The sequence below is a fragment of the Geospiza fortis genome, unplaced genomic scaffold (genome assembly GCF_000277835.1).
Source record: "Geospiza fortis unplaced genomic scaffold, GeoFor_1.0 scaffold41, whole genome shotgun sequence".
NCBI classification, from domain to species: domain Eukaryota; kingdom Metazoa; phylum Chordata; class Aves; order Passeriformes; family Thraupidae; genus Geospiza; species Geospiza fortis.
In genome coordinates this window covers 5,129,396-5,153,286 of record NW_005054299.1, presented here as the reverse complement: position 1 = coordinate 5,153,286, position 23,891 = coordinate 5,129,396, and the positions used below count along the sequence as shown (strand labels likewise).

At 41.4% G+C, this 23,891-nt stretch overlaps 1 protein-coding gene across 2 annotated transcripts in view; it reads left to right on the top strand.

Moving 5' to 3' along the window:
• Positions 1-20,839, top strand: part of TRERF1 (transcriptional regulating factor 1) — a 29,505-nt gene extending 8,666 nt beyond the window's left edge. The window contains exons 2-15 of one of the 2 annotated variants that reach the window (XM_005416181.2): positions 728-2,362; positions 2,945-2,991; positions 3,725-3,875; positions 4,808-5,056; positions 8,472-8,838; positions 9,386-9,446; positions 10,173-10,312; positions 11,009-11,112; positions 12,310-12,385; positions 17,134-17,222; positions 18,055-18,168; positions 18,854-19,042; positions 19,469-19,677; positions 20,311-20,839. In XM_005416181.2, coding sequence (XP_005416238.1) covers positions 995-2,362; positions 2,945-2,991; positions 3,725-3,875; positions 4,808-5,056; positions 8,472-8,838; positions 9,386-9,446; positions 10,173-10,312; positions 11,009-11,112; positions 12,310-12,385; positions 17,134-17,222; positions 18,055-18,168; positions 18,854-19,042; positions 19,469-19,677; positions 20,311-20,632 — 3,486 coding nt within the window. In that variant the 5' untranslated portion in view covers positions 728-994 and the 3' untranslated portion in view covers positions 20,633-20,839. Of the gene's footprint in view, positions 1-727; positions 2,363-2,941; positions 2,992-3,724; positions 3,876-4,807; positions 5,057-8,471; positions 8,839-9,385; positions 9,447-10,172; positions 10,313-11,008; positions 11,113-12,309; positions 12,386-17,133; positions 17,223-18,054; positions 18,169-18,853; positions 19,043-19,468; positions 19,678-20,310 lie in introns of both variants that reach the window. The other variant, XM_031060948.1, reaches the window with a different exon arrangement.
• The last annotated feature ends 3,052 nt before the right edge of the window (positions 20,840-23,891 follow it).

Sequence of the window (23,891 nt, the reverse complement as noted above, 5' to 3'; positions counted from 1 at the left end):
AAGAGTTTAGTGGAGGGTTGTAGAGGTGATAAAGGAACTGGAGCATCTCTTATGAGGAGAGGCAGTTTAGCCTGGAGAAAACAGGATTTTTGTCAATGCATAGAAATATCTTAAGGGCAGGTGTCAAGTGGATGGAGCCAGGCTCTTTTCATTGGTGCCCAGCAACAGAACAAGGGGCAGTGGGCACAAACTGAAACACAGGAAGTTCCATCTAAATATGATCTATCCATCCTTACTTTGAGGGTGTCAGAGCACTGGAACAGGCACAGAGAGGTTGTGGAGTCTCCTCTGGATATATGCATGGGTGAACCTGCTTTAGAAGGGGTTTGCAGAGATGATCTGCAGAGGTCCCTTCCAACCCCAACCATTTTGTGATTTTGTGAGTCTTCGACTTGCCTTGATAGTCAACTGACTAAAACTAGTCATGAGAGCACAGTATATGGCTGACTAAAACTGCTTGAATGTTTGTATTCTTTATGGGAAAAGACAGTTTTGAAGAATAAGCTTTTATTGGTTTGGCAGAATGATTTTATCGGAGCCCTAGAGGAGAGGCAGGATAACAGGATGAGATGAAGTAATCTAACTGCTCTGAAATAGCCCAGCTGCTACAATTTTGCATCTGATTATGTATTTCAAACGAGAAGATTTTACAGTTTCCTTTGAGGCAATAACAATAACAGTTTATGGAAAGAGCCAGCACTTACCTTGTCTTTCTCTTACTCTGCAGGTGCTTGGCACACTGAACTTACTGATCTGTGTAGGATTTGTGCTGTGGTCCATTCATTGAAGATGTGAAACAACATCGAGTCTGAGATTGGAATTACTGACAGACTGGAGGAAATTTCAGTCCTTGTGATGCGCATGGACATGCTGAATTTTAAGTAATTCTAGCTTCTTCTCCCCTCCCCTCCCTTCCCCTCACTCAGCTATCTCAGGGTTCATAGAGATTTCAATGGTTTGTGTGCCTGTAAGTTTGGAACAGAAGTGACCAAAAATGGGGGACCAGCAATTGTATAAAACTAATCATACTGCCAACAACAACGAGAACTTGTACTACGAACAACACCAAATGAACTCCCTTCCATCTCTGAATCATAGCTATGGGACATCTGTTATGGATGCTCCCCAGGCGTCCCCCCTCTCCCCTCCATTTCCCCAAGATTCAAGGGACAGTATAGCTTTGCCTGTAGGTTCAAAAAGTCTTGGGTCGATGGATACATCTAGACAAACCAGTTGGACACATTCTGGCTCAGGAAACCACGTCCCAGCAAGGAACAGTTTGAATAATCAAAGCTCAATGTGGAGCCCCCTCGGGCAGGGGGAGTCCCATGACGGATACCAATATTCTTACCCACAACCCAGCGAAAACCGGTCGCAAAAAATTACCAGTGGGGTCCTGCACAAATTGGACTCCTTTACACAAGTATTTGCTAACCAAAATCTGAGAATTCAAGTCAACAACATGGCTCAGGTTCTGCACACTGAGTCTTCGATGGTGGATAGTTCTGGTGACAGTGCGCTCCGGCAGCTGCTGTCCCAGAAGCCGGCGGTCGAGCAACAGCCCGTAGCTTCCACCGTACAAAGATACCAACCAGTGCCACAGCAAACGCACCAGAATTTTGCAAGCACACAGCAAAAGCAACAAATGCAAGTCATGCAGCACCAACAGCTGTACTACGACTACCAGCAGCACTTATCACAGATGCAGATGCATTCTGCGTTCCAGCAGGGACAGGCACACGTTCCGCAGATGCAGTCCCAGCAGCTCCTGCCGCAGCAGATGCAGCACCTGCAGCAGCCTCAGTACTACGGCCAGCCCCAGCAGGGACACCAGCGGCTCTCGATCCAGGAGATGCAGCAGCAGCCCTCAACTCGGCAGCAGCGGCAGTGTCCTGTGCAGATCGCTCAGTATTACCAAACACAACCTGTCATGCAGCAGTTGCAGCAGCAGCAGCAGCAGATGCAGTTGCCGCTTCCTCCGTATCACAGGGAAGCCGATCCAAAGACTATGCATGAGCCACACCAGTACTCTCAGGATCCCGGTCATCCTGTGCAGCTTATCCAGCTGGGAGCAGTGCCTCAGTATTGCTTCCAGGATCCCCACGAACAGTACAGGCACTTGTACCCCCAGAGTTTACTGCAGCAGCAAGAGCAGCAGAAGCAGTACCTGAGCGAGAGCAGAGTGCCATCCCTGAACTCCCACGTTGGCCTCACTCCACCAGAGAGCGCCGAGGATCCCGCACGGCAGGAGATGAATTCTGTAGGTAATGCTGTGCCTCATCGAACTCTTTTGCCACCCCTGGGAGTTCATCTGAACAACAAAAGCTCTCAGCAAGACTCTCCCAGCGCCACGTGGCCTCAGGTAGGTGGTGTTTTAGATCCATGCCCAGCCAGATTTGTTTGCAGAAGAGTAGCAAAGTGTGGAAACTAAGCAGTTTCGGCAGAGGCAGGAGGTTAGGATGTGAGCTGTGGGCATCTCTGGAATGGGGAACTATTGGGAAACTTCATTACCAGACTTTGATCTACAGCTCAGGGTTGGCAGCAGCACAGAACTGTGGCTGCGAGGCTGCTGCTCTCCTTGTGAAAGGCTTTGGGAAGTTTTGCCTCAGTTTCTGGGACGGAGGGACCCAGTTAAAGCAAAGCCTTCCTGCTCATTTTTCAGCACTGCAGGCTCAGTTGTTCAGGAGCAGTTAGTCAACTCTGTTTCCAAAAGTAGTGCTTCTGGGTCAAAGCAAAGGCTTCAAACAGCAGGTGAGGGAAGAAAACTTGAGCTAGCAGTGCTCACAGGGGCAGATTTGATGTCTGGCTCTCAACTATAGTAGCAGTAAAATTGTATGTAAAATTCAGACTTAATGCTGTGAGTACCTTCATTTACACAATATTTCCTGAAAAGTTAGTTTCTCAACTTTTTCCTCTCTTTTCCATTCTCCTGTTTTGAAAGCAGGTGCAACTGTCAGATGGTAGACTGCAGCCACTGTCCCCAGAACAAAGGTATTTTAAAAAGATTCTGTCTTTCTAATAAAATATGAAAAATGCAAAGGAGATCTGTATTTAGAGGGAAAAACATACAGTCTGGGTGTGTAATAATTGTTGCTCTTCTAGAAACACCTTTAGTTTTGTGCTTTCTGATTTTTAAGTTTGTATGATTTTCAGCATCCCACCCATAGCAATAGACTCAAATAAATACTTTCTTTATATTAATTAAAAAAAAAAAAGGAAGGAAACCAAAGAAAAACCAGAAGCAGGGGAGCTCCAGTGTTGCATTTATAAGAAAAGGGATGCTGTCTGGTCTGGATTTGTGTCTTTGGTAGCAGAGATCTTCTGTTTGTTTCTTAAGGTCACACCTCTGAAGGGCCAAGGTGTCTGTCAGCATGGTTGCCTACCATAAATTAGAGGCATTATGTCCAAGTACTTGTTAATTGCTGTCACAAGTGGGGAAATGCAGGTCTCTCATGGTAGATCTCATGGGTCTCAGATTTTCTATATTGATGAGCATGTCCTGCTCAAAAATTCCCTTCTCCCCATCTTGGGAGCAGCTGATCTAGGTTATTGGCCATGCATTCCACAGCAGTCACCACGTACTTACTTGTGACTTCATTACCATCTAACTGTAAAATTTTATAAACTTCCTTGATTAAAAAAGCTCCCTCTGCAACAAAGGGAACATGCCAAACTAATGTTTTTTCTTCTGTTCCATGCTTTAAAAAAATGAAAATAAAAATAGTGGCCAGAACAGAGAAACACTTCCTGAGAGAGCTGATGCGAAGAGCAAGCTAATGTGTTCAATATGCTTGAAGGAATTTAAGAGTTTGCCTGCTCTAAATGGTCACATGAGGTCACACGGAGGAGTAAGAGCATCTCCTAACTTCAAACAGGTAGAAGTCCATTTAACTTCAGTATTTGGCACAGTCCTTTTGTGTTGATGTTTGCTTGCTTTGCCATGCTTTGCTTTGCTGTCAAAACTTGTTCTTCTCAGCACTGTTTTGTTATGTCATACCCCATGGAAGCAGAAATGCACATAATTCTGTTAGTTTGTAGGCCAGAAGTCTTGTTTTGAAGATAGAGGCAGTGGTGGAGGACAGATCAGTATTTGTCCTTCTCTGTTTCTCTGCACATTACAGAGCACCCTACCAAGTCATGTCAGGAATGTCTAATTTTTTTCCTCCTCATGTTTGTTTATTATATTAGAAATACCAGGAACATCAAGTCTTCCTTATTTTCATTTTAACTACTTGGATGACTAAGGAATATTTATTGGAAGCCTTCCCAGGCTTTCACTGGAGGAGCAGAATTGTTGAATCTTTGACAGCTTTCTTCCAAAGTGTTTTAGTTGTAATAGGTATCAACAAATACCAAACCAAAAATGTGTTTGAGTTGTTCTGCATAAAAATAACTTGCCCTGTCAGTCAGTCTTTATCCTGATATTTTAGAAATTCTGTCCTAACAGGGAATACCATAGGAGGGCAAAAAGCTACCAGAGTTCCAGAGTTTGTGCTTTTGTTTTCAGTTGGATGATGGAGAATTCTGTGTTTATAACAATAAAAAGAGACATGTTTGTCTCCCCTCCTGGAAGTTACCTTTCAAAGATGCTGCAGGTGATTATTTGTCACCAAGACTGAATCCTGTGTAGGAGTCACAAGTAACCTGCTGACTTCATTTGAGGCAAAGCAGGAGTCCCAAGAAGGAACACTGTTGTGTGTTTGTAACCCTGGCCACTTCTTTTCAGCCACGGTGCACACCTTGCGTGGTGCATCGATGCAGAGCAGCGCTCCCTCCCTGGGCTGAAAGCCTTTAATTGTCTGTGCAGGATGAAGGAGAGAAACCACCACAGCAGCCGCTGTCTAAAGAGGTGGATGGCCTCGCGCCCATCGTCATGCCAGTGTCTGTCCCTGTAAAGCTTCTGTCACCTGAGCCCAGCACGCAGCCCTCTGCCAGCAGTGCCACAGTCACAGACAAGCCTGCCAACTCTGTGTCAGATGACGAGATGCCCGTTCTCGTGAAGATGACTTACTCTCCACCGTGCAGTCCAAAAGTGGCCAACCCCTGCTCATCCTCTGTGAGTGCTGTGTTTCTTGCCACTAACTGTCCTGTGCTTGTTAAATCCCTTTGCTTTCAGTGCTGCTACTTTCTAAAACATCTGTATTTTAGAATATTTTCTGGAATCTTTATGATTCCTAATAAATAAAAAAAGTCCTGTAGCATCAGAGCATTTCTTCTTCAATCATGTAAAAATATTAATTTTCCTTTGCTGAGGAATCAAGATCTCACTTGAAAACAAATAATTTGAAATTGGAACGTGATATTCTTTCATCCCACTAGAACAAAGGGATTTACTATCTTTTTACTGGTTTTGTTTTTTCCTTTTCAGGCTGCTTCATTGTTACGTTATTGCTTAAAACCGGCAGTTTTATTTCTTCCTGTTTTCTGAAGTCAGATATATGTGCTTCTCATTTCAGCCAAAGAGAGTGCAGTGCTTAGAGTGTGTGCTCTAAGCAATATGAAACTCGGAGTTCTGCAGTGAAGTAATTTTTCCCTTTTTCCCTGCCTGCATCAGCTCTAAGGGTTAATCACTGGGATTTCTGATACAGGAAAAAGAGCTCTGTTTAGTGCTTACATTTCGCTTATAAAACTGAAATGGTCAGGCAGCACAAGGAATTGATGAGTGCTTGAATGAGATGTGCGAATGCTCATTATGATTTTCCTGAAGGAGTCCTGGAGCAAGCAATATTTATTTCGTGTTCCGGTGTAGAAATGGATTCCGCTCATTCCTTCAAATCCATTTTGGCAGACTATGCCATGATAAGGGATTAGTGGGGAGTATAAGTACTGTATGGTATTATCTGTATAATGCAGAGAAATATCCTTGTGATATTTTTGACTTTCCTTCTCCATGTGATGCTGATGGACAAATGAGGAATCAGCATTATACCAGCATGGATGACTCCTTACAATATTCACTCCTGACTCTTCATTCAGACATATCCACTAATTTTAAATATATATTAATATATACATGTATATATGAAATCTTTCCTCTCTTCCTTTAAGACAGAGGTTTTACATATAAACTTCCACTTTACTGTGAAAGCTGTCATTTCACAATATTTAGTAACTCAGCAGTAGAATTCTTCATTTCTATTTCTAGTTCCTCTAAAGAATAGGGACAGTCTTTTTTGAATCCTCAAGTTCTGAGTGGGAGATCTTCTCTAGAGACACCAGAGTAGGTGGCTTGGACTTGTGTATTTCTGCAACATATATAAAGTGACTGTGATTAAATCTGCCAGTGTTTGGCAAAATGCACATTCATTCCTTCAAAATTATGCTTGTGGTCTTTGTTATTGCCCAAGCAAACCAAACTCACACAGTTCCCTCTCTGGACCCTATCTTTTATATAAGCAGTAGCATTGGAAACATTAAAAGATCAAAAGATCCACAGTTTCTTCCTGTTCTGTAAAGAGATTGTGCCATTGGAGAGGGATTTTTTTTTTAATACCAGAGAACTGAAGCTGTGCTGCATTTATTTATTCTGTGCTTTGAGCTGTCCAGAAAAGCTCCCACAAAACTCAAGGAATCAGTAAAATGCAACAGTGAAAAGGAACGAAACATTCAGCAAGGCTACAGGATGGTGAGGTGAGGATAGCAGTCAAGTACGTCCATAAGGATCTGTCCAGAGTGGATCTATCAAGGTGCAGCAGCAGGACCCAAAAGTATGCATTCTGTCTTGGATAATGGGAATCAGTTACTAGAACTTCAGAAAAGTAGGGTGGTTCTTCAGGGGTGCAAGTGCACTGAGAACCCATGGACACCACTGTCTCCTTTACTGCTCAATGTGACCTTTTCTGAAAGTGTTGGCATGGGTATGCTCTAGGTGATGGAGGTGTTTAGGATTTCTGAGATGTTGCATTGGTTTGCTTTACACTTGTGAGAAGGGAGTACCAGCTCTTTCAAGCTTGGAGAGCAGAACAGAATGAGCACTTAATCAAAGACATGGCCTGCTGGGTCTCTTTTTTAAGTTTGGGGTTGTTTGGATATTTTTCCCTTGAGTTTAGGGTTTTTCCCCCTTTCTCCTGTATGAACACTAAATGTTCACCATCTTGATGGACTTTATCTGTCATTACAGGTAGCTTTCACTGTTCTGAATGTCTGTTATCAAAAAAAATCCTCTGCAAAGCTGCATTTTCTTCCCTGCAGAAGCAAAACCCTTCCAAAAGTAATTTTTTTTTCCAGAGGAAAAAAATGTCAACAGCTGTTGGAGAGGATGCAGCCATGATCTAACAAAGAGGACAGGACCTCTGTAATCAAAAACATTTCCTCAAGCTGGAACTTATTAACATAAGGGATAAAGGGTGACAGTGCTAATGCTTGTTTAACATGATTTTTATTGGGTGAATGTGATTCTCAAGAACCACCCATGGTATAAAGATACATGTTGTCTAAACATACATTGTAGTAATTTGCTTTATGTAGTATTATAATTTACAAGATGATGCAGACATTCTGGAGTAACGCTGTCAGAATTTTCTTCTGCTTCCCACATTTATTCCAAAGATGGCCTACAGCCTAAGTACCTAAAAGCAGTACATTTAATAATACTGTGTTCATCTACCAACTTCTGTATGTTCTTAAAGAACAACCTGAGGACCTTTTTCTTCCTACCTTATCCCCACTCCCCCAAGAAATCCAGATTCCAGGTTTGCATAAATTCTGTGCCTTCTACTTCTGTATGCTCTAGGGATTTGTTATTAAATTATTTTTAACATTCAAATTCTAGAAGTCTGGGCATGTTAACAGTGTGTGAATTTCCCAAGTGGTCATCTACTACCCTTTTTTCTCCAAGGAAGGAGGAGAGAGTTAAGTTCAAGATTTGTTGCAGCTGGACTGTAATCAAGCTGATGGGAATGTAGTGATAAGAGGCAAAGAATTTGAATTTATTACATTTTTCTTCCTTTCCTGCTGCTGAGTACTGCAGTAATTTCACTGAGCTCATGTGTCCTTCTGGTCTCACTAAACAAATGCATTAGAAAACCTCTCATATAAAGTTTCTAGTAAATTGTGCCTGGGTAATGAAGTATCTCCCACCAGCCTGTGTGTGTGTTCAGTGCAAATAAAAGTGCCCAGAGTGTCTGGGTAGCGTAAAAAGGGTCTGGGAGACTTGTGGTCTGGGAGAGGTGTTCTCTGCATTTTCATAAGTTGACAGCAGCCTCTCCATGTCTGACTCGGTGCCTCAGCCCTACCTTGACCCAGAGGGCTTGCTGCTGGAGGTGAAGGGTAATTTGTCCTGTTTTTTCTCACTCTCTTCAGGTTTCTGTGTGGTGCCAGGTAGAGTACTGCCCAGGGTTATTATAGTGGTACTGAATATAGTGGCTAGTGGTGACAGCTTTTCTGTGGCTATTGCCCAGAGCTGTAGAGGATTGGGTGCAAACCACATTTAAACATGCCTGAATGATAAGATTCTCTGTGCTTTCATTTAGGAAACTAGCAAAAAACCTCATCCAAGTGCTGTAAAATCAGAAGAAAACTTCAAACCGTTGCAGGACAAGAAGAAGTATCGGCACAGACCCGAACCTCTCTTCATACCTCCTCCTTCCTTCAACCTCAGCATGTCCCACTCGGGTGCCACTCTGTACCAGAGCCAGCTCCGCTCTCCCCGCATTCTGGGGGATCACCTGCTGGACCGCACACACGAGCTGCCCCCCTACACTCCGCCGCCGATGCTCAGTCCTGTCCGGCAAGGCTCTGGCCTCTTCAGCAGTGTTCTCACTTCCCACAGCACATCCCACACTCAGCTGCCGCTTACTCCACTGACACCCACTCCTCGGGTGCTCCTGTGTCGGTCTAGTAAGTATTGCATTCACACCACTGTCCTCTCTTCTCCTGTCACCACACTGACAGGTTTTGTGTATGCTCACAGGCATGGCCAGTTCTGCTACTTCACAGCAAAAGTACCTTTTAGTGGCAGTTTTGCCTTGGATTTTGCAAAGTTAAGGCATGAAGGGAATAGAGGAGTCTAATCTGCCAGTGAGGCTGTGATCATTCCACATGTGGTCTGCCTCAAGAAGGGACCACCTTGCCTCTCATTACATCTGGGCCTTCTGAAGTGGAAGAAAAAGACCTAGTTTGAGACATGGGGTTCATGTTAAGTATTTGTTGTTCAGTACTTCACAAGAAAAGGTGTGTAATCACTCAGAATCAGGGCAGTAGAAACCTCTGCAAGGTCAGACATTTCTATTACGTATAAAAATTTAGACCGTTTCTAAGTATCGATAAAGGGTCGTTTTTGCATCATAGGCTGAGTAATGTTGGTGTTAGTAGGGAGGTGGCAGTGCAGCCTGGGAGGGTCACCAGCAGTGAAACAGCAATACTCAAATTCCAATCTCTGTTTCAGATAGTATTGATGGAAGTGTCATTCCGGTGACGCCTGGGCCTGGAGAACAGACTGTTGAACCGTAAGAAAAACAATATTTTTTGTCACTGCTTTTATAGATTAGCTCCAACCTAGAGCCCGTGGCCTGAAGTGTTTTGAACCAGGCAGGAAGTATTGGAATCATGTTGGGCTGGATGCATTTAATATTTCTGTGGATGGTGGCTAAGGACACTTGGAGCAAAGTGGCTGTGGAAAATTTAGGTGTCATGGCTCAAAGTAGGTGATGGCTGGGAAGAGTACTGTGAGGAAAATGTGCCAATCCAGTACTCTTGCTTTTGTAGACATATATATATATATATTATATGAGTGGAGCTTTGGAGCGGTGATGTTACCTGGTAGGTTCCCCATGGCAAAGTGCAGACAGGATTGTCCCTCAGCAGTAATGGCTCTTTTTGCTCTCTGCTGAAGAGTACCATTCTCTGTGGAACAGAAATTTGCTGTTTCTGATGTCTAGCCTCTTTGCTAGTCATGCATATAAATTAGCTTGCGTTGTCCCTAAGGTATGATGTCTCAGTATGGCTCAAATTGCATATTGAAATTTTTGTTTTTCCCCAAGAGATCAGTTCTCTCTAGTATTCAAAATACTTATCCCACTGGGAGTAAAGCATTGCGTAAAGCAATCTGACACAATTTCCTGCCACTTCAGTGCAATAAAAGTTTTGTTGGAAATAAAGTGAACGCTAATTTGACTTTTGTATTTTCTACACATGGTGTAGTTGAATACTTATTTATTTATTCTTCTTTATAGGCGAATCAATATTGGGTCCAGGTTCCAGGCTGACATTCCTGAGCTGCAGGACAGATTGCTAATGGAGAAAGATGTGCACAAGGCTACTTTGGTTTGGAAACCATGGCCAGAACTGGAGAACAAAGTCTTCCAACAAAGAGGTACAATGACTTGCCATTTTGGAAGTTCCTACATCAGCCTGTGCCTGTTGAAGAAATACACATTGATTTCTTGTGTCTATATTGAACAAAATGTTCAAGAGAATATTAATTGCTGAGAGTGCAGAGCAAAAGACTAGAACTACATGGTATAGGTTCAGAGCAACAGCATTATATGGTGGCATTTAAAGGGAAGTCTGGATTAATGATTTTCTGTAGCCAAGGGGGAAAGGTCATTGCTGGGAAGTTGGGTACTGAACTGCCTGGTAAAGGCAGCTGAGAGGCAGCTGATGCATCCTGGGCCTGTCCTGTGACCATAGTTGACAGGAAATGTGGCAGGCTTGGTGGGTTCTACCAGTCCTGAGCAGAATTTTTTCCTGCTTCTAACGTGGTTCATTCTGTTTCTCCACCCTGGCTGGAGCCTCCTTGGCACAGCAATGTCACTGGTGTGTGCAAGTCATTGCCTCACAGGCAGATCTCTGGCTCTGGATAGCCTGTCCCACCCCAATCTTGAGTTCTGTTACATCCTCTTCTCAGTGATCCTAAAACAAGTAGATGAGATGTTGAGGAGAAAAAATGTGAAAGAATCTGCTGCCCTGAACTATGTAGTCTTTGAGGGGCATTACAGCATCCTTGGCTCCAGATGTTTGACTGACAGGCTACTGTATTAGCAGTAAAATGTTGACTTGTTTCTGACAGTGGAAGACCTTTTAAATATGAGCTGTTCCAGTGTGTTACCTGGTGGAGGAACTAACTCAGAATACGCTTTGCACTCTCTCTTTGAAGCAAAAGGAGATATTATGGTAAGATAAAAAAGCTGAAAGGGGAGATATGATCCTCTTCTGCAGATAAATTAGCATGCTTTATTAAATGGATTTAGATATGGTTATATAAAAAAGATTTCTGATTGATTTGAAATGATGCTTTAAACATCCTGTAACATTTTTGGGGAATGACTTTTCCCTTTATTCTCTAATAAATTTAAATTTCAAAGCAGTGCCTCTCTGAAGGCTTACTGTATATTTCATATAGATAAGATTACTTAGTTTATAGCCTTGGGGCTTTGAATGTCTCCCAGTGCTTGCTCCAGCCCTGATATTTCACAGGCTTTATATTTGGTCACAGAGAGCTTAGTCCTCTTCTAGCCCTTATAAAAAAACCCCTTTTTTTGGAGCAGCAATCACATCTACTTATTTGTTCAGAACTGTGAGGTAATTGAACACAGTTCTTATATAAATAATGCATTTCAAATATTTGCATTAGTTTAGTGATGGGAATGTTATTAACTAAGGCAAACCATCCATTTTACCCAGTGTTAGGGAAAGGCAAGGCCTCTTGCACCAGTTCCTGGAAAGTCAATATAAAACCGAATGCAACAAAACATGGGGCTGGAATGAGTCTCACTGGATTGGCTAATACAGTGGGTTTTAGCTTGTGTCCCAGTTTCCTTGGGCTCTGTTAGCTGTATCTGAGAAGTCTGAGAATGTCAGGATGTGGAATTTGCTTTACAGAGAGTATGCATTTTCAGGGGAAAAAAATTTGGGATCCATAAATCCTCTGGTTTCCTGATCTGAAGGACGATTAGCTATATTTGCAGTCATTCTTGACAGATGTTGACTTACACAGATATTCTAAAATATTTTATGCTATAAATATTAATGCTTCAAACCAACCACTAAATATTAGTATTAATTAACACTATCAAGTCTAACACTAGAAATGTATTTGTTTGTGGCAAGCAGAAGGGAGGGAAAGAGCTGGAAGTTGCTAAGTAATAGTCACATTTGTGCTCATTAAGGCAGGACAGGTGCACATTAGGTGCTCTTCTGTGAGGTACAGTGTTAATGGGCCTTGGAGTAATTTGATGTGATTTTATATGACAGAAGAGAGAAAAGAGAGAAAATTAGTTCATATCCTCATACCAAATAGTCTTCTAAATGCAGTTTTATGCCACAGCTGATTGCTTTCCCTAATTATGTTTTTCCCTGCTTTTCATTTAGGTTGCTCTTGAAAAGCTGCTGTTGAGAAAGCCAGTGAGGTTGAAGTGTCATCCTTTGTCAAATTACCACTATGCTGGTAGGTTTCCTTGAGATCTTTCTATCTGTTCCACAGTCCAAGCCTGGCATCACCTTGCACTCTCTGCTGTCTGCTGCAGGGATGGCACCATTTAATAGAGATGATGTGGGCAGTGCCAAGGGTACTCCCAGAGTTGTTTGTTGCAAGTTCAGCAGTTTTATACATGACTGACAATGTACAGAAGCTTTGCATCCACGTTGCTGTGTAGGATTCTACGGATTTAAAACTGTCTAGAGTGATTATTTTTCTCTTTTAAACTGAAATTTAACAATTTCATCTCCTTTAAAAACTGCTGCTATTTTTAATTTATAATTTTATGTCACTAGTGTCTTACTTTTCTGGTACATAAGCAATCTACCATCCTGCCTGCTTCTTCTGGTGCACAAGAAATGAATGTGATAATCACAAGCATCCTTTCAAAGAGGCAGTGCTGTAACTCTCACCAGGATCTTAGTGCTGCTTGCAGAGCCTCTGTGTGGGGATCTAGTAAAAAAATTCTGGGTTGGTGTGAAATACAAATGTGGTGTTAAGCCTTTGGATTCAGTTGTGTCACCTGAGCAGAGATGGCAAATGTCTCGCCTCTGCAGCCCCCCATGCTATTGCTTAATGCTTTGTAGTGGCTAACAGCTGCTGAGACACAGAATAGGGTTTTGCAGAAGACATCTAGAACTTCATCTCCAGTTCAGGCTCAATGGGAAACAAGCAGAGAGTCTCCTGGTGGTCAGTCGGTCAGAGTGCCCAAGGTCATGTACTCAATTCAGTTACAGTCACTGTGCAAGGTAAGTATAGAAGCAGTCTACTTCCAAGCTGTAGCAGCCCACTGGAAAGACTTCCAAGTAACAAGAAGTCTTTGTAAAGCAGCTCCTTAACCTCTTGGCCTGCGAACAAGAACAGAAACATGTTTGATAGTAGCTGATAATGAACAAATGTGAATGTCAGGTTTTCAGTTTTGTCTGAGGGAGGTGCTTGGTGCCTGTGATTGCAGCTCTGTTGTAGTCCAAAGGGTGGACATGGGAATGGATGGGGAAGGAGGACATCAGCCATCAGCCAGGAACTTTGATCAGGGTCTCTTGCCTGAAGAGATGACACCAAATATGTGTGAGACAGTTCAAGGGCATGAGAGCAGGAAGATGACGAGATATCCCACAGCCTCTTCATCAGTAAACAATCTAATTAGCAGAGCAGATAAGAAATTTCTGCCTGTGTGGCAGAGGAAGAACAGTCTTTACTAAAGCAACTTCACTGTAGTTTCAAAAATAATTCATTGGGATTCAGGGAGGAGCCAAGAGACTGCTTTGTTTGATCTTTCACATGAGATGATGCTAATCCTTGGTAAATAGCACTGAGATCTGTGGACACCTTTGAATCCCTGTTTCTTAAGCAGGAAAGAAAGTTTGATTGTGCTTATCACAGCATGAAATAAAATCTCACCAGTCTGGATCTAAGTGCCATAAAATAACAAGACAAAGCACTACTTTCTAATGCTTTTGCATGCAACATGTGATTGCAACTTATATTGACAGCATTGCTCTAGCACTATGCAGCAGCTCTTGAATAACAGTTTATTTCTGATTGATAATCAGCCACTCAAGGCATATGAGAATTTTTCACAATCTAGTCCATGAATAGCTTTAATGTGACTTCAAGTGGCATCAGTTTGGGATAACTTCATGTTTTCTGCTCCATACTCAGAAATCATGGCTCTCAGGCTTACCACATTTACAGGTGGAATACATTGAAACAAAGCATGCCACTTACTCATGAGAATTAACTCGTTAGAATACCACAAACAACAGACACCCAAATTCATCCTTAGCATTGCCTTTGAATGAGAGTACAGGCAAATACCTCATCTTTGAAACTTGTTGGCTTGTGAAGGAAGCCACTTGTAACAGTTGAGGATTTTCTGGTGTGTGCCAAGAGAGCTGGACATGCTGACCCAGGGCTCCTTGGAAGAACACCCTAATCTCTGTCCTGACACTTTGCCATCTGTCAGGATGGTGTTTAGGAGGAGAGAGGGAGCACACACCTGATACAAGAGGGGCACTGTTGCAAACATTTGAACTGTTCTCCTTTGAACAGTGGAGTTTCTCAGGTCTGAAGTTCTGCAGTGAGAACTGCAGGAGAGATGGTCTCTGACATAGGGCACTTCAGGCAGTCTGGAAGCTTCTTGTACATGCTGTGACAGGGCTGTGGGTCAGACCCAGCACATGTTGTGCATAGTGGATTTCAGCTACCTCTCCATGGGGCTCCCTGGGTGTACATGTAGCCCCCTTGAAACCCACAAATTGGGCCCAAAGCACACAAATGAGTAGAAGATATTTATGTCAGTTAAATATGTCAGTTTAATGTCAGTGCAAAAACAGTATGGCAGGTAAAACAAAATGTAGAAGAAATATCTAAACATAAAGAGCAGCTTTAAAATTTGATCTGTATTCTAAAGCCCCGAATTCTTTTTGCTGCATTGCAGATCTCTCTCTATGCACGTTCTCTATATCTCCCTCAAGCTAACAAGAGCAAAAGTGGTTTCCCAGCAACCAGAGTTAAAAACAGCTTTTCTTCTGTTTCTTTTCCTACACAGGATTTATTCTATTAATTAGGTTACTTCCAATTAACCCGCATAATCTTATAAGGGTCTCTGCTAATACCAGAGCTATTGGGGAAAGTATGCAAGGCCCAAATATTCCATAGGTGTACAACAAAATTAGTTCATGGAAGTGATTCCATGTTATTATTTTTATTGTGTTGTCTTTTTCAGAGGGTGGGGTAGAAGCAAGAGCGCAGAATGACTAGAAAAAAAGAAAATCTCTCCCGTGTTGCCATGCTTTTTAAAGTTATGTTTTGGAATAATAGAGTAACCTCCTGGATTGAATGAGTGCATTTACCCCTGCACAAAGGGAGGGTGAATGCTCATGACTGACAGCTTGTGTAAGAAGGGAATGATGCTGGTTCAGGGTGGTAAAAGATAGAAAGGCAGTGTGTCAGCAGAAAGATCTCTGGGTGATAACAGAATAAGTCAAGCTCATGGCTTGAAGCCAGTGCATGCTTAAGAGAGCTTTAAGTGTAAATCTCTGTGGAAATAACTAATGCATGCTTATATCCAGTACTGGAAGAGCCTACAGAAAACAGGTTGCAGAAAAGTTAATTTTGTAGTTTTCATCATATAAAGGAGTGGTGAGATACCTGCTCTGAGCTTGTAAGCCTGGAAGCTGATGCTGAACTAAAACTTCGCAGTTAATAATATTGCTATTTTTTAAGACAAAAGTAACTTGAAGAGTTGAATACCATATGTGGTGCCAAGACCCAAGTTAATTGAAATCAGTGCAGAGGCAAGCATTTCTATGGAGAGTAGTAACACTGACAGGAATATTAGGGATTTCTTTTCATAAAAGTTTTAGATGTTTCAAAAATTCTCAGACTGAAGTAGAATCTTCTCATAGTGTAAGTAATTTCAAAGGCATCCACGTTATGACTTCTTGCATATCCTTCCTTTAATGTATGTAATGCTGCCCACTCCTAACAAACAGAACATTGCTTTGATGCAGCAGAGCAATCCTGTGTTCCTTCTGTTTGCCTAATATTGAGAAAGCATAAATTCAGTTCAATTTAAATGTTGATTTCACATTTTCATGGGCAGTTAGGCCAGGGGACCAAACACAGAATAACAATATTCAGAAGTTTTATATACAGCTTCCATTAAATTATAAAAACCACTTTGTGCATATTGCACATTGCTACAGTGTTTACCTCCTTGTGACCTCTGCCACAGAGGATTTAAATGTCTTATCCCAAACCATGCAAGCGAAGAGCTCCAAAAGGATCTTACAAAAGGAGAACAAAAGGATATATGAACTTCTGTGTCATCAAATGTAAAGTGGCATACATGGGAATAAACAATTCAATCCTTACATAGGAAATTATGAGCTCTGTAGTGGTACTTCTCAATTAGAATAAAAGTTTGGGATTGTAATGCTCGTTCTAAGGAAGTATCTACTGTATTTTACAACAGCTAAAAAAATAATCAAGCATTAAGAGGACAGAAATCATCGTGATGCCACTGTGAAAGCCTGGATTTTATGTCGACTTCTGTGTGCCTTTCTGGTCCTCTTGTCTTTATAGGGATGTTGTAGTACTGGAAAAGGTTCATTATGGGACAGCAGTAATGATCAAATAAATGTTTGGGAGTGATAGAAAGGGCACACAATTCTGAATAGCATGGAGGTGATGGTCAAGGTTGGGTTTACTTTCTCCTCCACTTGAAGAATGAAGGGTCATCCAGTGAAGCTACTGGGAGCCAGGAAAGAAAGAAAGGGAGGTGGCTCTTCATGCAGAGAGTCCATTGATCTGTGAAACTCCTTGGCAAAGGATGTTGTGCGTACAAGAAGTTTATTTGGTTGAAAGGAAGAGTGGCTCAGCACTTACAAGGGTAGTCACTAAATAAGCAAATTGCAACAGACTCAGGAAATCCCCTGTGCCCAACATGGTCAGAGGTTAAGAAAAATTAGGGAGAGGCATTTGTATTTGCTTGCCCTGATCTTACTGTTTCCTAGGCAACTGCCTGTCACCACTGCTGGAGACCAAATACTGGTTAGATGGACTTCAGGTCTGAGTCAGTACAACCATGCTTGTATTTGGGTAGCAGCAATCACTCACATGTGCTTGAGACTTCTGGTTCTCATTTCAGATACAGCATCAGCATAAAGGTGGTGAGTTTTTATCATTCATAATGATTTCATGTTCTTTTTAAGGCTCTGACAAATGGACACATCAAGAAAGGAGACTGTTCAGAGAGGCATTGTCCACCTACAGCAAAGATTTCATATTTGTACAGAAAATGGTAAGGTTATTTCTGTTCTGTCACTTGCTGGGGTTTTTTTCCCTCTTTTGTTCTCTGCTGTTTCTCTTAATTTTCCCTCCAGTGCCAGACCAGCTGATTGCAGGCATAGAGGCAGCAGTGGTTACAAGAACATTGATAGGAGTGGTGTATTCATTAGTTGTACCTGTGCATTAGATACATGTAAAAAACAGTTACAAATAATTAAAAGTTGTTCCTCTTGTTATTACATGTGAAAGTTTTCACACCTGGAATCCAAATCATGGCATTTTATGTGTGGGACAAGTATGATTTTCCATTATCATCTTGGTGTTCTCTGGCAGTTTGTTACAAGGTACCAGAGTCACTGGCATTGAGCCTGGTGCCAGGAAGGGTTGAAACCTGTTAATAAAGAGAAAACATGTTTGGGCTTACTTTTCATGTTGTGCCACAAAGCAGAAAAGACAAGGTTATAAATCTCAAGTCACAATACCCTACTTGTTAGATCAAATGTTGAAAAATATGTGGATTTATGTGAGTCAAGTCTTAATTCCTAGATCTCTCAGAGATACTGTACAACTGAGCTACAAGAGTAGATTCTGAGTCATTTTCTGTCTGGAGTTTAGAGAATCCCAGAGAAATCTTCTGAAGTTGAAAAAGTCAACACAAATTTGACTGAAAAAAAATCTTAAAAATAATTATTCTACAAGAGTATTCCTGTTGTAGTCAAACTGCCTTTTTTTTTATCCATTTGAATGTTTGAGGAATAAAGCCTACCTGTCGGAATATATTAAAATTGTGTTGAATGAAAGCAGAAAATTAAGATGGGACTATTTCTGCAATTCCTTAACTGCAGGTTAAGTCTAAGACAGTTGCACAATGTGTGGAATACTACTATACCTGGAAGAAAATCTTGCGTTTGGGACGGAAACACAGAACGCGCTTAGAGAAGAAAAGAGATGAATGCTTGGTAAGTCTAAAGGAAGATGAGGAAGTTTAACACTTGATAATTTTTGTTTGTTCTTTTTTGAGGAGGAGGTTGAATTAGGTGACATAGGTATCTTCCAATAGAAATTATTCCATAACTCTAAATTATGTTCTGTATGAACATTTTGTGACCTCAGCTACCCCAAGATTTGTTTGGCTGGACTGCAGCCAGATTAAAGTGCACTATCTAACTGTAGTCCAGGGAAACTCCTGTAAATTACACTTGTGCCCATGTGTGCTCCTAAAAGCTGCTGTAGTATTCCAGTACATACACCACCTGGGATGTGTTGGTTTGTGGGTTGGGGTTTTTTTGGTTGGTCATTTTGGGGTTTTGTTAAAGTAACTTGACCACAAGTACAGCATACATGGCCTTTCTGATGGCAGGAGTACAGCACTGCACCTGGAATCTGCAGATCTTTGGAGCCACAGCTCCATAATACACATGGAGGTTGTCTTGAGCGCTGCAGAGAAGCTTTATGGGCTATAGCTTATCCATTAAGGGGTGGTAGCTCCAGTAAGATCAGAAGTTCATTCAGGATGGGAAGAAACAGTGATACTGGGAAACACACTTGACTAAACAATGTGCTGTTCCAGAACTGTGTATGTCTTACTATCCAGTGCTGTCTGACCATATTTCTAGTGTTCCTTAAATGCACTGTGTGTTTTAGACAAGTGGAGAAGAGGAAGTGTTAGAGGAAGATGAAGAGATCGAAGAAGACAGAAAGGGAGAAAGGGAAATGCAGAAGTCACCTGACCCACCAGCAATCTCTCTTGTTGGACCTATAGATCTACCTGCCGTTCAGGGTCTTTCACTGTCTTCATCCTCCTTCATCTGTGAAATGCCAAACTGTGGTGCTGTACGTGAGTTTGGTATACTTAATGGGGAGAGGGTGGTGGTGGTGGTCATATGTGTAAACTAGTGAATTGTGATTTTGACTCCTTTTAATTCCCACCCCACAAAATAGAAGCAGTTTGATCTGTACAGAAAACTGAATTCTGAGATGATGAACCATTTAGAAATACTATATGGCAACAGCTCCAATTAAGTTACACAACTTTAATAATAGAATAGCTCATTGCTTTGTTTTATTGTGACTATCTTCAATTATAGTGGGATATTGCTGAAAGCAAGCACCATTTGAGCGAGTAGATGGTGCATATTAGATATGTACACTTGTTCTGTTGTGATATGCATTCAGCATCCTACTTTCTGCAGTTCCAGTGTTTCCTTGTGACTTCTTGGGGTGCTTTTTTTCCCTCCCTTCCACACCGCTCCCTGGCAGGTGTTCAGTTCCCGACAAGCACTGAATGGCCACGCTCGCATTCACGGAGGTACAAACCAGGTGACAAAAACGCGCTGCACCATTCCCGGCACCAAGCAGAAATCCGGTACGCAGAGCGGATACTGCTCCATCAAGAGCTCACCTGCCCACAGCACAACGAGCGGTGAGACTGACCCAACCACAATTTTTCCTTGCAAGGAGTGTGGCAAGTAAGTGTGGCTCTCTGCAGTACAGCATCGCCTTTCCCTCTTTAGATTCCAGACCAGCAGTGCTGTGAACAAACTTTGTGTTTTGCTCTGATTGTCTTGGAAGAAGTTTTCCCCCTAGATTATATGTTCTCTTACCAAAACTGTCAGAGATAGGTTTGCATGACATTTTGGATGCTCCTGCAGTACTTATTCCTCTTTCCCGCTTACCTGCTAGAATTTTTACATCTGATATTGCAGCTTCCTGCTTAATCACTGACTTGGATGTGACAGTGGGCAACTTTTTCTGTGTTTCTGTTCTTGAGTTTGTCCATCGTGGTAATCCTTCACTTTCTCCCCATTGTGCAAGATGGTTGTGAAACTGATAGAGGGAAAATTATGATGTGCATAGATACTGAAGCCGGTGTGGGAGCTACAAACTACCTCTGGCAAAATCAGAGTAGGCCATTTTGATACCATCAGGATGTATATATCTGGTAATATGTCCCTGAAATTCACACCATGGCATTGCAGACTTCACTGACTTCTATTTCAGGACAAGGAAGCAAATGTACTGATAAGTTGTTGAGTCTTTTTTGGCTCATTTCATCAAAAGCAGTGCATTTTAATCTGATTTTTTTTTCCTTTAAAATTTAGGGTCTTTTTCAAAATCAAAAGCCGCAATGCTCATATGAAGACTCACCGACAACAAGAAGAACAGCAAAGGCAGAAGGCCCAGAAAGCTGCTGTAGCAGCAGAAATGGCAGCCACTATTGCAAGAACTACTGGGCCAGCTGGGCATGGTCTGATCCCCCTGGATCACATGAGCTTGGTTAAACATGTTGAAAATGTTGGTGACATTGATGATGATGTTGTTCCGGATCTGGGTGATGTCATGGAAGAGAATGAAGTCATGGGTGCTGACCTCTTACTGGATGATGAAGATCCAGATCTACTGCAGGATGATGCTGAGTTGTAAATAAAATTGTTTGATAGACAGCTACTGAGCACACCCTGAATGGATCAATCAGGAAACCTGGACTGCTTGTTTATTCCCACTGATTGTAAACTACCTGTTGAAAATTATAATTCTTTTATCCAGGTCTAGAAAAAAAATCTGCTTTTTTCCCTTTTTTTTTATTAATTTGTGTTTTGGGGGAAGAAATAAATAATTGGTACAAATATTCTTATAAGGTGTTTTTATCTGAGCTCTTTTTGATGATAACTTCCAAGGCCACTAATTACCCAAGTTCATGGTTCTGCTATCAGTTCCTACCAGATGGTCCTGGTAGAATCTTTAGTCTTTAACTCTTCCAAGATTCATTTTACCCCAATTACAAGAATAAATTTCACACACTTCTGATGAAACATTTTTTTTTGTCTATATTGGATCATTTCCAGCATCTTCTAGAGAGTAAATGTCATCTCTCTTAAAGATACCATTACATTATTTGTCTTTGTGCTGCCATTTTAAGCAAGATGGAGGAAGAAAAGATCTGGTTTAACGGTGAAAGAGTTAGTAATATCACAGTTCATTTTCAGTTCTGTCTTGGTTACACAGGACATTTTAGACATTCCATTTAGCAAGGTTTTGATCTGCTGATTTGAAAATGACCTAATTTCCAAGATTGAAGAAGGAAAATGATTGTTCTGTGGTTCACATCCTCTGATGGGAACACTGAATCAGGAACACTGCCTTGGTAATCAGATTGCACTGGAAATATTGTCCCGTGACAATAAATCACACTGTGGAATGGCCATCTCTGTGCTTTTAGGGGAGTGTGTGCTCAAGCAATGCTTGCTCTCTCACCAGGCAAACATAGGGAAGCATTCTTGCCATTGGAAAAGAGACTGATATGCTTTCAGCACCTAGGTGTATGTGTTAGTCTTGTGCCATTTCAGTCCTCTTCATTACATCAAATTCAGCTGTTGTTTATTTACTATAAACATGCTGCAGAGGTGAGTTGATGTTGCTGTTTAATGACCATTTCTCCTCCATTAGGTTCAGATCTATGTGCTGGACACCTGATACCTGAGTTTATATAAATTTAGATTTGGTTCTCTGATTAAACAGGATATGAAAGAATTGTACATTGCAGAATAAAACAAGGAAGAAATGGAGTTAGGTTGAGTGGACCTTTAATTACAGAATACAAATGCTGATTGCAGAGCTCTCACAGGCAGCAGCACTGATTTTCTTGTGATTTTTGCACAGTAGAGGAGTATTGTTAACTTTATAAAATACTTTATAAGACTTATTTCGGATCTTCCAGGCTTCAGGTTTGTTCAGGGTTTTTTTTTAATAAGTTGGGTTTTATTTTATTGGGTTCTTTTTGCCATATTCCTAATATCTTCACCAGAATCTGAGGGATGCTGGGTCTTATTTTCTACTTGTTATCCTTGTTTAACTATGCAAAAGGAGGGTAAATTACAGCACTTTTATAGGAGTTACCAGACCACACAAGTTCAGAACCAGTGGGACCTACTGACAGAGAGAGGTGCCTTCTCTGTCAAAGCCAAATACATGAAGCCAAATGACCTCAAGTTTCTACTTAAGGTCGAATGTTCTGATGCTAAAGAACAACCCTTCAGGAGAATGGAAATAACTTCTCAGTTTCTGGTTATTGAAGTTCCTGTGTACATGGTTGTTCTGGTGTTCTGCGGGGTTTTCCAGAGGTTTTTGCAGTAGAGTTTGACCAGTGGGTGGAATTTCTGCTGTCATATAAGAGGTGATGTTCTCAGTCTTTGTACCCTTGAGCTTCAGGAGATCAGGCAGCAGCAGCCTTTTCTTTCCCAGCCTGCCACTCAGCACATTGCCAGCAGTTCCTGTCCATGCTGTGACATTTCACAGGGGCCATATGCAACCCAGGTCCAGCAGCCTGGGTGCTCAGCTCCGTACTACCAGCAAGACCCACTGACAAAAAATCTCATAGATACTGCAAGTCTTCGTGGTTTGCAAAGTGGTGGAGGCTTTTGTGAGCATTAAAACGTGTTGGCTTTCAGGAGTCTGTGTTAGAAACAGCCCAGCAGAGTCTACTCTTCCTCTCCCAAGCTTGTATCATTTTGAACCTTTAAGGATCTTTGTGAGAAAGGCTCTACACTGGAAAATGGACAGGTTTTCAGGTTCCTGATGGTTAAAAACTGTTTAAGCAAAATGATGACTGAAATCAGAGTTCTGCTTGAAGAACTGAGTGAAATACAGTAGAAATTTAGGGGCTTGATTCTGAAGAGTAGCTCTGTATTAAAGAATCTACAATGACACTTTTTTAGTAACAGTTGCACAGGACCTGTGCTAAACTTAGTACCTATAAATATATATACACACATACATATGCCTGGTTAAGTAACATTAATTGGGTGCTGTTTTATTGTACAGCCAAGAATAGAACAATGATAACCAAAGAAGTTATTCATAAAGGAAAAAAAAGAAATGCACATTTCCTAAGCAGTACATGATTTAGGCCTCAAACATTGACTTTGTTGTTAAGTGTTGCATTGGCTGATGTTAAATGTGCTGTTCTGCCTATTTGTACATGAGTTGAACATAGTTTTATTTCAGAGAACTTTTTTCTTGCTGATGGTTGATGATGGAAATCTATTCAATATTGGAGCTAGTCCTCTTTGATAAAACATGTACATACAGAAAACATATTTTATGAGAAAAATCTTATTTTCAGTATTTAACTGTTATTTTATTAGAAGATGGTTGTGTAAATATTTTAGGCGTTTTAGTGTAAAAAGCAGACTGTAATTTTAGGTGGCAAAGGAAGTTACAAAATAAAAAATATATATACATTTTATAGAGCTTGTGATCTATGCTGGTTTCAGGTTCCCGTGTTTAGCATTTGACTTGTACACAGCTTAATTTCAGGTTAATCTCACTGTACACTGCCTACCTGGTTGTGTGTATTTAAGGATGGTTTAGTTGCATAAATTAGCAATTATTTATTTCCCATCTCCCTTTAAAGATTTGGTACCGATCGGAAGCTGTGATGTATTATTAACCGCTATTTGTATGTGTGAAAAGAAAGGGGTTTATGTGCCATTGCCAGTCATTTTTATATATCGGTAAAATACAGTCTAATGGGTTTTGCGCTAACGGGTTTGTTTCCCTTTTTGAAATATTTTTACGAGTGGGGAGAAAGTTGAAAACGAAGATTCGTGTAATTGGTTTTGGTTTGGTTTGGGTTTTTTTGAAGGATTCCTAGAGAACAGGACGGGCAGCGCCTGAGGGGACC